General features: G+C 46.3%; 2 protein-coding genes across 7 annotated transcripts in view; both read right to left on the bottom strand.

Annotated features, from left to right (window-relative positions):
- LOC125428526 (zinc finger protein 420-like) overlaps positions 1-13,033 on the bottom strand; it is an 815,993-nt gene that overhangs the window by 700,052 nt on the left and 102,908 nt on the right. The gene's annotated exons all lie outside the window — the stretch shown is intronic.
- LOC125428643 (zinc finger protein 883-like) overlaps positions 111-13,033 on the bottom strand; it is a 28,208-nt gene continuing 15,285 nt past the window's right edge. The window contains exon 6 of the mRNA XM_048489108.1: positions 111-1,189. Within this exon, the coding sequence (XP_048345065.1) occupies positions 577-1,189 (613 nt within the window). The 3' untranslated portion in view covers positions 111-576. The remainder of the gene's footprint in view (positions 1,190-13,033) is intronic.

Raw genomic sequence — 13,033 nt, 5'->3', positions numbered from 1 at the left:
ACCACTGGAGATCTGATTGTCTGTACAGATTTTTTTTTAATTATATCAGCAGCAGCCACCACAGCACAGACTGAATGACTGAAGGTAAACTGTATGTGTGTAAGAAAATATTTTTGAATAATATGTTTATTTTAAATGGTATCCAGTTAAAACAGAGCTTCTGCTGGAAATGCTAAAGAGTTACTTTTAGAATTATGCATGACCTCACTCTGGTATTTTGTGGTCAGGTCTGCCTCTCGCCACAAGCATTTTGTAGTCAATTGGGGACCTCAGATCCATGGATTCCATGAAAGAGGATCCCTTTAATTAGACTGCAACAACAACAGGAGGAAGCTTGTGGCTTCCCCAAGGTTTCACATTATGGCAAACTGTCCACCATCCATAAGCACTATGCCCAATGCTGTGTTCCATGGGATGAGAGAACAGCCTTATAGGATCCCCACACTACTTCCTACCTGTGCAGCAAACAATGCACCCAACCTCTGTTCCTTATCATAATGAAAAGTCAGTGCCACTCCCCCCATGCCACAAGTATTGTCTATATACATGATTTGGGGGAAGGGGAACCCTGTGAAATTAGACCACAGATGGTTGGATGTGAATTCTTTGATGCCTGATGAGGTGTTTGCTCCGATAAAAACTTTCGTCACACTTAGAACATTTGAAAGGTTTCTTCCCGAGGTGGCTCCTCTGATGTCTCATCAGAGTGGACTTGTCACAGAAAGATTTGCTGCACTGTGGACACTCAAATGGTTTCTCTCCTGTATGGTTCCTTTGATGAGTTATAAGGTGTTGGCTCTGGTTGAAACTTTTCCCACACTCACAGCAGGTGAATGGCTTCTCTCCAGTGTGGTTCCTCTGGTGTGTGATAAGGTGCTGCCTCTGGCTGAAGCTCTTTCCACACTCAGAACACGTGTATGGTTTCTCCCCTGTGTGGGTTCTCCAATGCCTGATCAGGCCAGACTTGTGACAAAAGTTTTTCCCACAGTCTGTGCACTTGTATGGTTTCTCCCCCGTGTGAATCCTCTGATGAGAGATGAGGTTGGTGCTCCGATTGAACCGCTTCCCACAGTTTGTACATGAATAAGGCCTCTCTCCTGTGTGGGTTCTCTGGTGACTGCTGAGGTCTGAGCGCCGCCGGAATACTTTCCTGCAGACTGAGCATTCATGTGGCTTCTCTCCAACATGTGTCCCATTAAGGTTGAACTCATCATGGAAAAACTTCTCACGTCCAGCCACTTTGTTCCGCCTCTTTCTCTGGGATAATCCTTGCTGGACCAAAATTTCGCTGTCTTCATCCTGACAGGAGATGAATGTATTTCTCCAATTCTTCACATCGTGGCCCTCAAGCTTATCAGGCCCGGTCTGGTTTCTGACACCACCTGCCAAATCCTGACTGAGAGCTCTTGATGAGGAGACCCAATGGGACTCCCCATTGTTTTCTCTCTGCCCTCCGTCTTCTGCTGGGATAGAGAAAGAAAATTGGCATGAATACACTGCAAAAACTAAGTCTATTCAATTAACTAGGGCTGTTTCCGCATGAATGCGGAAGCAGCCGGGTCGGCATTTCCGACGCCGACCCGATGCCGACCCGACGCCGACCCGACGCATGGACGGTCCCAGAAAGAGCCGGGCAGCCGGCGCCGCGGAGCACCGGCGCCCAGCCGACCCGGCATGTCCCCGGGCCTCCAGCATGTCGCAGAGGCCTGAGGACACGCCCCCCCAGCCCGGCGCGCCTGCTCCTGCATTGCAGGGCAGGGGGGCGTGTCCCCAGGCCTTGGCGACTCGCCGGAGGCCCGGGGACAAGGTAAGTGCAGGAAGGGAGTGAGGGGGGGGGGAGGCGCCTTGAAGCCGCTGCCGTTCGCACGGCAGCGGCTTCAAGCCGGCGTTCCCGGAAAAGTGCGCTTCCCAGCGCACTCTGGAAACGCCGGCTTCGCGCCGATCGGGCGGCGCGGCTGCGATTTTCCCGTCCCCGGGCCGCCATATTCCGCCCGTGCGGAAACGGCCTAAATGTTTGAAAAAAAGGACAGAGTACGGAGCCACTTTTTCTATCGGTTTTTTTTTAAAAAAGAATGGTATTTCAGCTTCTCATATGGATACTATAGAGGAATAATTTTATTTACTTGCGTCTGTCATTCCACAAACTATGGAAAACCACTGTTCAGGAGGGCATTTTTTAGAATCCTGCCAGCTGCTTCAAATCTATGTGTCCCTGCATGCCTATTTATTATTATTATGATTATTACTATTATTATGATTATTATTATTATTAGTAGTAGTAGTAGTAGTAATTGTTGTTGTTATAACCCGCCTTTCTATGGCACATATTCAAGGCAGCTTACAAAATACAATAAAATACTATATAATATAATAAACCAATAATAAAACCCAATACAACACAATAAAATGCAATAAAATCACACATTACCATAAAAAATCAAGACTACAATGAAATGTGCCAACAGAACTTAAATCGCTGCTTGCTAAGATTTAGATGTTAAACACCGCCTGAAATAATAACATCTAGCAATGGAAAGATAACAAGGAAAGACCACACTAGGCTTCCATAGGAAGAACATTCCAATATCTGGGTGCCACCACCAAGAAGGCTCTCTTCTAGGTCCCTAGCAAATATATTGATGGGATGGAGAGACAGCCCTTCTCTTAATAAATGAGCAGATTTATATGGGATTAAAGGGTCCTTCAGGTAACCTGCCCCAGTACCCAGAAGCTACATTTGTCAGACAGCTATCAGTTGGCTATCCCACCACTTAGGGCAGTCTGGTCTATAAACAAGAGACCAGGGCCTTTCCCATCGTCAACTGGATATGGCTTTCTGGACTGGGCTCCCTGAAAAGGAGAGGGAAACTCCTCCTTGGAGGTCTTCCAGAGGCACAACAAATTCTGCCTGTTTGCCAAAGCTTTCAAGTGGGTTTGAATGGCAGCATGTTGTAAGGATGGGAGAGAGAGAGATTTGGAGTTTACTATATTATTTTTGGTTTTAGCTGGAGATGTTGTAATTATTATTGTAAGTTGCCTTGAACTAAGAAGAAAGGCAAGATATACACGTTTCAATAAATGCTTAAGTGCATAAAAGGCAAATTATTTATGCTATTCATAGTCTACCTGTCTCATTGGGACTCCAGACAGATTACAAAGAATGAGTTAATACAATCAAAAGAGTGGGAAATTTAATAAACACTTCAATAAAATCTTAATTGTAGTAATCTGAAACCAATCAGAAATCTGAAAAGAGAACCGAAGCAAAGAAATAAGTATTAGCATGATACATAAAACAATGCAGAAATTACGTAGCAGGGTCCTACCTTACAGCAACAGGCAGTATAAGCAATATACAGTAGTATAGACCAGATTTCCAAATCTATGGATTGGGACCCAAAAATAGGTTGTGAAGCCTCTGAAAATAAGCTTCATGCTAGCTCCGCATATGTGAATTCAGAGTGGGGACAGCTGCACCTTTTGGGTGATGTTCGATGGTTTATCAAAAACATCTACTGAAAAGGGAATGTTGGAATTTATGGGTGTCAAGGTCACAGTTGGCCTAGAGTACCAAAACACCTTGGATCAACCCTGTATAGACCATCATACAACATGAATTTGGACATGTAAGGTCATCAATCCAAAAGGTTGGGAACCACAGTATAGACCACAGTCTCTAGTTGTTTATCCATAGAATCATAGAGTTGGAAGAGACCTCAAGAGCCATCAAGTCCCACCCCCTGCCATGCAGGAACACACAATCAAAGCACTCCTGACATATAATCATCCAGCCTCTGTTTAAAAACGTCCAAAGAAGGAGACTCCATTTCTCCAAGGCAGTGAATTCCACTGTCAAACAGCCCAGACAGTCAGAAAGTTCTTCCTAATGTCTAGGTGGAATCTCTTTTCCTGCTCCTTGAATCCATTACTCCGCGTCCTAGCATCTGAGGCAGCAGAAGACAAGCTTGCTCCTTCTTCGATGTGACATCCCTTCAAAAATTTAAACATAGCTATCATGTCCCCCCTTAACCTTCACTTCTCCAGACTAAAGTAATTCAAGTAATTTTGTGATTCATTATTTGCAGTGCTACCTTATTGCCTGAGTAGGAAAGCCTTCTTGAATTATTCAGCTGCCCTCTTGAACAACTCAGTAGTTTGCAGGAAGATAGGAAATTGGGTACTTTTCTGGGCTCCTCAGGAAAGCCATTCCACAAAGCGTGGGCCACAACGGAGAAACTATGGCCCCTTCCGCACACGCAAAATAATGCGTTTTCAAACCACTTTCACAACTGTTTGCAAGTGGATTTTGCTATTCCGCACAGCTTCAAAGAGCACTGAAAGCAGTTTGAAAGTGCATTATTCTGCATGTGCGGCATGAGCCTATGTCTTTGGGTAATTATTTATTTGACCCATTTGCAAGGTGGCAGCTGCAGAAGCCCTACAGACATAGAATCATAGAGTTGGAAGAGACCACAAGGGCTGAGTCCCACCCCTTGCCATGCAGGAACACACACTCAAAGCAGTCCTGACAGATGACCATCTAGCCTCTGTTTAAAAGCCTCCAAAGAAGGAGACTGCACTACCCTCCAAGGCAGCGTATTCCACTGTCGAACAGTCCTTACCATCAAGAAATTCTTCCTGATGCTTAGGTGGAATCTCTTTTCATGGGCATGTACAGCACAGGAGAGAAGGTCCTACAAATATAAGGGACCAAGGCCAGGAAGGGCTTTGCAGGTGATACCTTGAATCAAGTCTAGTAACTGTTGGGCAGCCAGTGGAATGACTGTGAACTGGGAGTAATGTTTTATTTATTTATTTCAAAATTATGCCATCTTTCCACCCCATCAGGATTCCCAAGGTAGCATGCACAAAACAACAACACTAGAACACCTGACCAATTAAAAATAATTTGCATGGTCTTTCAAACTCATGATAATGGCCGAGCCACAGAATTCTGCACAAACGGGAGTTTCTGAGTTGATTTTGAGAAGAGACTAGTGTACTAAAAAGGTACCGGCTGAACATGAGGGGAAAATATTACAGTCAGAGTGGTTCAGCAGTGGAATCAGCAGCCTAGGGAGATGGTGAGCTCCCCCTCACAGGCAATCTTCCAGCAGCAGCTGGACAAACACTTGTCAGGGATGCCTAGGCTGATCCTGCATTGAGCATGGACTAGATGGCCTGTTTGGCCCCTTTACACTCTATGATTCTAGTTATAGCGTTCTAGTCTTGTTACTATGGCAGAGATCTAGGCAGACAGATCAGCCTATCAAGGTAAGGGATCATATCAAGGTAGGGCACTCTCATTTCTTACCTAGCACATAGACATCTCTTTTGTTCTCCTGTTTGACCTTGCTGCTAAGCTCCCTCTGGGCAGCCTCCAGTAATGCCCCTTCTTTCCCCACCAAAGTCACGCCTTCTTCCTGGAACTGTCCTGGATCCTGAAACATCAGCAAATGTTCCAGTCAAGGCAGATTCCACGACATATCATTTAGCACACAGCAACTGTTCAGCAACAACTTCCATGGCAGGTTGAAGGGCTTCTGGTCCTAGGTCAGAGACAAACCTGCTGCGAAAGGCTGAGTATGCACAGAAATGGGCTGGTAAGGAGCTGCCACCACCCCACACACCAGGTGGGCACAAACCCTGGCAACAATGGTGGACTTTGACAATTTCCTGATCTTTCTTCCTCATTCATAGAGGAGGAGCAGCAGTGGCTTAGTGGTTAAGAGCAGATGCATTCTAATCTGGAGGAACCGGATTTGATTCCCTGCTCTGCCGCTTGAGTTGTGGAGGCTTATCTGGGGAATTTAGATTAGCCTATGCCCTCCCACACACGCCAGCTGGGTGACCTTGGGCGAGTCACCTTTCGGAGCTCTCTCAGCTCCACCCACCTCACAGGGTGTTTGTTGTGAGGGGGGAAGGGCAAGGAGATTTTAAATCCCTTTGAGTCTCCTACAGGAGAGAAAGGGGGGATATAAATCCAAACTCTTCTTCTTCTGGAGTTGGGTGTGGACCTTGGCAGTCAGTGCTGACAACAATCACATCATACACCCAGGCAGCGGCACTGGAATTGCTGCTCACAATTCTCTTTTGGCACCCTCCCTTCCCTTTGGAGCCCTAGGCAATCACCTAGTTTTGCTTAACAGGTTCTCACCAGCAGCAGGATACATTCTTACCCGGTGTTCTTGTTTCTCATACTCTTGGTGGTGCAGAAGGAAATCTTCTGCTTTAGCCACAGCACATAAGCAGCTCTCCGATCCCTGTTCCATCACCCAGTTCCTCATTTCCAGAGGCAGAATGGCCAAGAACTGCTCCAGGATCACCAAGTCCAGGATCTGCTCCTTGGTGTGTCTCTCAGGCTTCAGCCACCGGTGACAGAGATCACAGAGTTGTCGGTAAACTTCTCGAGGTCCCTTGGCCTCCTGGTAGCAGAGCTGCCTAAAGCACAGGCATTGATTCTCAGAACCAACACCATCTTCTGTCTTGATGACTTGTGCTTGCCTGCAATCTTCCTCCCCTGTGGCATCCACAGTGCCACCAGTTTGCTGGACCACCCCATTAAACGCAGGTGGGAATCCAGTCTCTTCTTCTCTAGTCCACTGGCTGGTGGCCACAGCTCCCTCAAAGGAGGACAAAGGAGTATTTGTAACAGGCCATGGTACAGCCTGTGGCAGTTGTGGGATCTCTTCCCCATGATGAGGGTATCGCACTGCTTTGAGGAATTCCTGCCACTGAGCTTCCCACTTCTGTGATGACAGTACCTCTACTGGTTCCTGTTTAATTTGCTGCAGCACTGCTGTATGGTGCTGTATGGTGGTTCCACTGCACGCATCAGGTGAGGTGTCCCCTGCACCTTCTAATATAATCCTCATTTCAAGACTCACCGGCTCCTCTGCCTCCAATTTCATTTCTGGTGCTGTTGCATCATCTAGCACAGCTTGAAGGTGGATATCTGGGGCCAGAGGCCCTACAGCCATTTCTGCACACAAGAAACGTTTTTAGCTCAGTCCTCTGTTCTGTTTTGCCAATGGAGAGGGGGAGCAGGGAGTCCACCCACTTGCTTGGTTCTTTCAACTATATCAACACAAGGTGGGGAGCTTTCTTAGTGAGATGAATCTAGTCCCAAGTTAGGGTAGTATTGAAGCTGACAGTTTTCCACCGCTGTTGGGGGAATGCCGGTCCTGGAAGGGAGATAGAAACAAAGAAATGCTGCAGTTCTGTGTGAAGCTTCTAGCCCAGGGGTCTCCAATCTTTTTGAGCCTGTGGGCACATTTGGAATTTTGACACAGCATGATGGGTGGGCGCAGCACCAAAATGGCTGTTGCAGGAGGTGAAGACAGGAACAAAATTACCACCAAAGCAGCCTTTTTTAAAAAATCGGCACAGCCTGTCAGATCTCCAATAACCAATCAGAAATCTGGCTGGAGAAAAGACCTACCTGGCCCCACCCACCTCCTAAAAAATGGATGAGTGCCAGAAAAGGTGTCAGTTGGTGCCATGGCATTCATTGGAGTTTTGTTGGGGAGCCCTTTTCTAGCCACACAATGGGCTGCTCTGTGGCCAGAAATACTTCTGCTAAAGAACAGAGGGAGGGGACAAGGTGGGGGCCATACCTGAATGATTCCCTTAAGCATTTCCATAGGCAGGGATTTTGGCATCATTTATACAGGAAGAATAGTCCAGACTGCAGGCAACACATGCAGTTTTAAAATGTTCTCCATATTAGTATTTTTATTATTTATGTGATTCAATACCCCACTCTCTCCTGCTGAAGTGGGCTCAGTGCAGCTCACAATATGCTTATACCACACGATTACTTAAAATGCCATATAAAATAAAAATCTAAAATGGATAATCTAATAATAAATATACACATGGCGTTGAAAACTTAAGTCAAGAGTGGAACAACTTACTACCTCCCGTCCTAATTTAATAAAAAAGGGGGAAAAGTGGAAGGGAAGAATGGAAGTCAGCCAAAATGGTCAAATGGCTCCCCGTTGCTGCCCTCGACTATATATGAGGCGAAGCTCCAGGCAAGCAGAGAACTAGCAGAACAAGAAATAGGCTGTGCTAGCCCATTTTTCCCTTATGCACTTGAAGGGAATTTTTTTTAAACCACACACATGTACACTGGGGTGCAGACATCTTCAAAAGACATTCCCCTCGCTGCAATCTGAAGCACATGGTTGCCAACAGACGGAGGGGGATGTCCTTGCTCCTTCAATAGAGATTTGATGAGATATTATTGCCCACGCTGGGTCATGAAAGGAAAAGGGCTTTTTTTTAAAGTCCAGGTTCTTGACAACCCTACAAGACAAGCTGCACTGAGTGAAATTTCCCTTCTAAAGAACAAGTATCAAAAGTCAGGGATCATAAGAACATAAGAACTAGCCTGCTGGATCAGACCAGAGTCCATCTAGTCCAGCTCTCTGCTACTCGCAGCGGCCCACCAGGTGCCTTTGGGAGCTCACATGCAGGATGTGAAAGCAATGGCCTCCTGCTGCTGCTGCTCCTGAGCACCTGGTCTGCTAAGGCATTTGCAATCTGAGATCAAGGAGGATCAAGATTGGTAGCCATAGATGACTTCTCCTCCATAAATCTGTCCAAGCCCTTTTTAAAGCTATCCAGGTTGGTGGCCATCACCACCTCCTGTGGCAGCATATTCCAAACACCAATCACAGGTTGCATGCTCAAGTGTTTCCTTTTATTAGTCCTAATTCTTCCCCGGCCCTTTTTCTACAATGGATGCCCCTGGTTCTAGTATTGTGAGAAAGAGAGAAAAATTTCTCTCTGTCAACATTTTCTACCCCATGCATAATTTTATAGACTTCAATCATATCCCCCCTCAGACGTCTCCTCTCCAAACTAAAGAGTCCCAAACGCTGCAGCCTCTCCTCATAAGGAAGGTGCTCCAGTCCCTCAATCATCCTCGTTGCCCTTCTCTGCACTTTTTCTATCTCTTCAATATCCTTCTTTGCAATTTAATTTAATGAATTGCAATTTGATTTGCTGATCGGAGAAGGAAATCTTCTGAACTGGGGTGGGAAGATCCCTGCAGGTCACAGTTACAGGAGGAGCCTCTCGTACGCTGCGCTGCGTGCGTTCTGGGAAGATGGAGTCTTTCTTTCTGATGTCCCCCGCCCTCCGCGCGCGCGCGCACACGCACGCACCATTTCCATTCTCCCTTTCCCAGGGGCCAGGATCCCCCATATCTCCCGTCCTCCTCTTCCCTCCACTGACCTTTAAGTGCACCCGTCGCACACTGTTCTGCATTGCTCCTTGGCAAGAAATTTCAAAAACCCATTTTGCAAAACAAAAGGGGAGAGAGGAGAAAAATGTAGGACAGGAAGGTGCACCCGTTATTCACATACCTCCACCGTTCATTTCCACACACACCCCTTCCCCTCTAGGAAAAGGAAATTTGTTGATGTAACTGTTGCAGCACCGCAGCAGTTGGGAACAGGGGCGTAACGAGGCAGCCCTGGGCAAACTGTAGCCCTGGGCAAAACCTGAGTTGGATGCCCCCCCCCCCCATGGGCAGCCACTCCACCACGACCAATTTTTTTTTGGCACCAGGACATTGGTGCCTGCAGGGGGTGCATTTTTAGACATATCAGCACCACAATTTCAGCATATCATCTGAAAACTGTCCTTATGCTACCCCCCAAGTTTGGTGAGGTTTGGTTTAGGGGGTCCAAAGTTACCTCAAAGGGGGTGCCCCATCCCCCATTCTTTGCTAAGGAGATGGGGGCTACCCTTTGAGGGTCCATAACTTTGGACCCCCTGAACCAAACTGCACCAAATGTGGGGGGTGCCATCATCTCCAGATGATACCCTGAAATTTTGATGCCGATACATCCAAAAATGCACCCCCTTCAGGAACATCCTAGAAATTTGCCCAAGAATCGTTGTTCTGCATTGAATTTTCTGCATTGATGTCAATGGGGGTTGCAGGCTGTGGGGAGGCACATTTCTGAAGGCACAGTCTCAAAACTTTCAGGGTCTCATCAGGAGACTTCCCTAATGATACCCCCCAAGTTTGGTGCAGTTTGGTTCAGGGGGGCCAAAGTTATGGACCCTCAAAACTAGCCCCCATCTCCTATTAGCTCCCATTTGAAACAATGGGGGATAGGGGCACCCCCTTTGGGAGTCTATAACTTTGGACTCCCTGAATGACTCCTCACCAAAACCTGGGGGTAGCATGGGACAGCCTCCTGAAGATACGCATGAAATTTTTTGGATGCCACTTAACCTAAAAACCGCTGCCTCCCCCCTGCAGGCCAAAAATGGAAAACCACTAAAATACCCAAAAACGAACCCAGCATTTTGATGCCCCCCTCAAGGTGATGCCCTGGGCAGCTGCCCACCTTGCCCAATGGGCATTACGCCAGTGGTTGGGAATGTAGCACAACAAGCTGGGTTACATGAGGGTTACTTAGGTTCCCAGTAACCAACAAATAACTGAATGAATTGCATGTACGGATCCCGACACTAACGTAGAAATGCCCATCTCCAGAATTACAACTCAGCTCCAGACTATAGAGAACAGTTTTCCTGGAGAAAATGAATGTTTTGGAAAGTGGATCCTATGGGATTGTACCCCACTGAAATCCCTGTCATCCCCAGGCTCCATCCTGAAATCTCCATGAGTTTCCCAACTTGCTCTGGCAATCTTATTGTGATGAAGGAGAAATGTGTTTTCTACTGGGAATGAAATGAGTCATAAGGGAGGATGCTTGTGGCTGGACAAGATAAGACGGCTGAATGACTAGGCTGAAGGGCAAGGCGTGTATCAGATTGTACGTATTGGGCGTGCCTAATAGGCTAATGCATATTAAATTCTCCTGCTCTGATGACAAACTATTATAATGAACATACAGGAAGAACATGGGAAGGTGTGACTCTACATACCCCTTAGAGGCTTAGCCAATGTGGGAACAGAGAGGGTGTGGCGTATTCAGAAGAAGGGAATAAATATGCTGTGGATATGCTATTTTGGCGAGGTCTGCCCATGTGTGGACAGCTCCCCTTTCTTTGCAAATAAAGCTACTTAAAACTCATATGTTGGCTTGATATTTGGTAAAGAAAGAGGCACCAGATTATTTGGTAAAGAAAGAGGCACCAGATTATGCCCCCATCCCTGGCCTGTTGCTCAGGAGGACTTGGGAATGGTTGCCTGATCCAGGTTGGTAAACTTCTGGTGATTTGGAATGGAGTCTTGGGAGGACAGGGACCTCGGTGAAGCACAGAGCCACAGAGTCCACCCCCTCAAGTATCTGGGGTTTTGTTTTCTCCAAGGAAACTTATCTAAGTTGGAGGTGAGCTGTCATTCCGGGGAATCTCCATGTCCCACCTGGAGGCTGGCATCCCTACCCATATGGTTGCACACTAGACATGGGGGGGGGGGGAGTAAGTCCCTTGGAAAACTCAATGCTATTTATTGTCGAAGGATTTCACAGCCGGATTCAACTGGTTCTGGTGGGTTTTCCGGGCTGTGTGGTAGTGGGAACCCAGAAAACCCACCAGAATCAATGCTATTTGTTCCCAATGAAACACTTGCCCACAAGCTGAGCCTGACTTTGCATTGGCGTAGCACCAATGGGGCTGGGCGGGGCATGACGGGGGCGTGGCCGGGCATTCCAGGGTGGAGCATTAATAATTTCTCTGTTACTGTAAAAAACTCTTACTGTAAAAAAAAGTTCCTATTTTCCAGCTGGTATCTTTCTGTCCATAATTTAAACTCATTATAGCAAGTCCTATCGTTTACTGTCAACCAAAACAACTACTTCTCCACTCTGAGTGACTGCCTGTCGAAATGCCAATACTTTCAAATACTTAATTTTGTTTCTAGAAATCACAATAAGCATACTTTCCTTAAACAAGGAACTTTACCATATTTCTAAAACATGTTTTTAAAACAGCCCAACAGGAAGAATTATCTCCCATTTTCTACCTTCGCTAACCAGCCACATAGGAAACAACAGGACTTTATGATTTTTGGACCTAATGGAATTTCTAACGGAAAAGCAGACCCAATTAGTAACCCCCTCTCGGCACACACAAATAATTAGTAACCCACTCTTGGGAACTGGTGAGAACCTGCTGGATCCCACCTCTGTGCAAAGTTGGAGGTAGGAGAATATAATACAGTTTCTTATTGGGGAGGGGAAGAGGTCCTTCCCTCAATCCCTGCTTTTAAAGAGTGTGATGGCCTGTCTTGTTTAACCCAGCAGCTGGTATTTAAAGGTAGATTGCCACTTTTCATGGGGGTTCATTCTTAGGTATTCAGGCCAATAAACTGGGTCTGACCTTTCTATTTTCCGGTTGTATTATGTGCATTTAAATATTTATATTGAACTGTTTAAATATTTTAAATCTCTACTGTTTGAACATCTAAACTATTTTAATGTTGAAATGTTTTGAAGAGGGCTGCGTTGGAGATAAGCTGCTTCCCCTCCTCAATTCTGCCCTCCCCCAAATCACCAGAAATTCTGCAACTTGTCATTGGCGATCCTAATTTCTTCTCCATTTTCACAACCATTATTTTACTCAGACCATTGTTTGTCCATAGAAAAAAGTTTTCCTTGAGTGGCTGTAATTCATTCTTTTAGAGGCTGATCTTTCATCACCTGTCACAGAGGCTGCTGTGCCTAATTCAGAAATATTAGTATCTGAGGAACTATAAGAAGACTTGGACCAAGGAACCCTTTTGTCCACTTTTTGATTATCCAAAGACCATTTGTAAATGGAAGACTGGGCATAATCCCATGCATCCCTATGCCATTTCTTTAATATAATTTAATTGGCCATAGAGCAGGGTGAGCTCTATCTCAGGAGTGGGCTGCCACTGAACCAGGGACAATGCTCTGGACCCTCCCCAGTTAGCCTTGAACCAGAGTAGTGGTACCAGGTACCACTGAAGGAAGGTGTGTGTGGAGTTATAGAGTTACTTGAGGGGGCTTTCATGACCGGACTCAACTGGTTGTGGTGGGTTTTCTGGACTGTGTGGCCCTGGTCTGGTGGATCTTGT

Source organism: Sphaerodactylus townsendi, linkage group LG03 (genome assembly GCF_021028975.2).
Source record: "Sphaerodactylus townsendi isolate TG3544 linkage group LG03, MPM_Stown_v2.3, whole genome shotgun sequence".
NCBI classification, from domain to species: domain Eukaryota; kingdom Metazoa; phylum Chordata; class Lepidosauria; order Squamata; family Sphaerodactylidae; genus Sphaerodactylus; species Sphaerodactylus townsendi.
The sequence above is the reverse complement of the archived record's forward strand: the minus strand, read 5'-3'. Positions and strand labels throughout refer to the sequence as shown.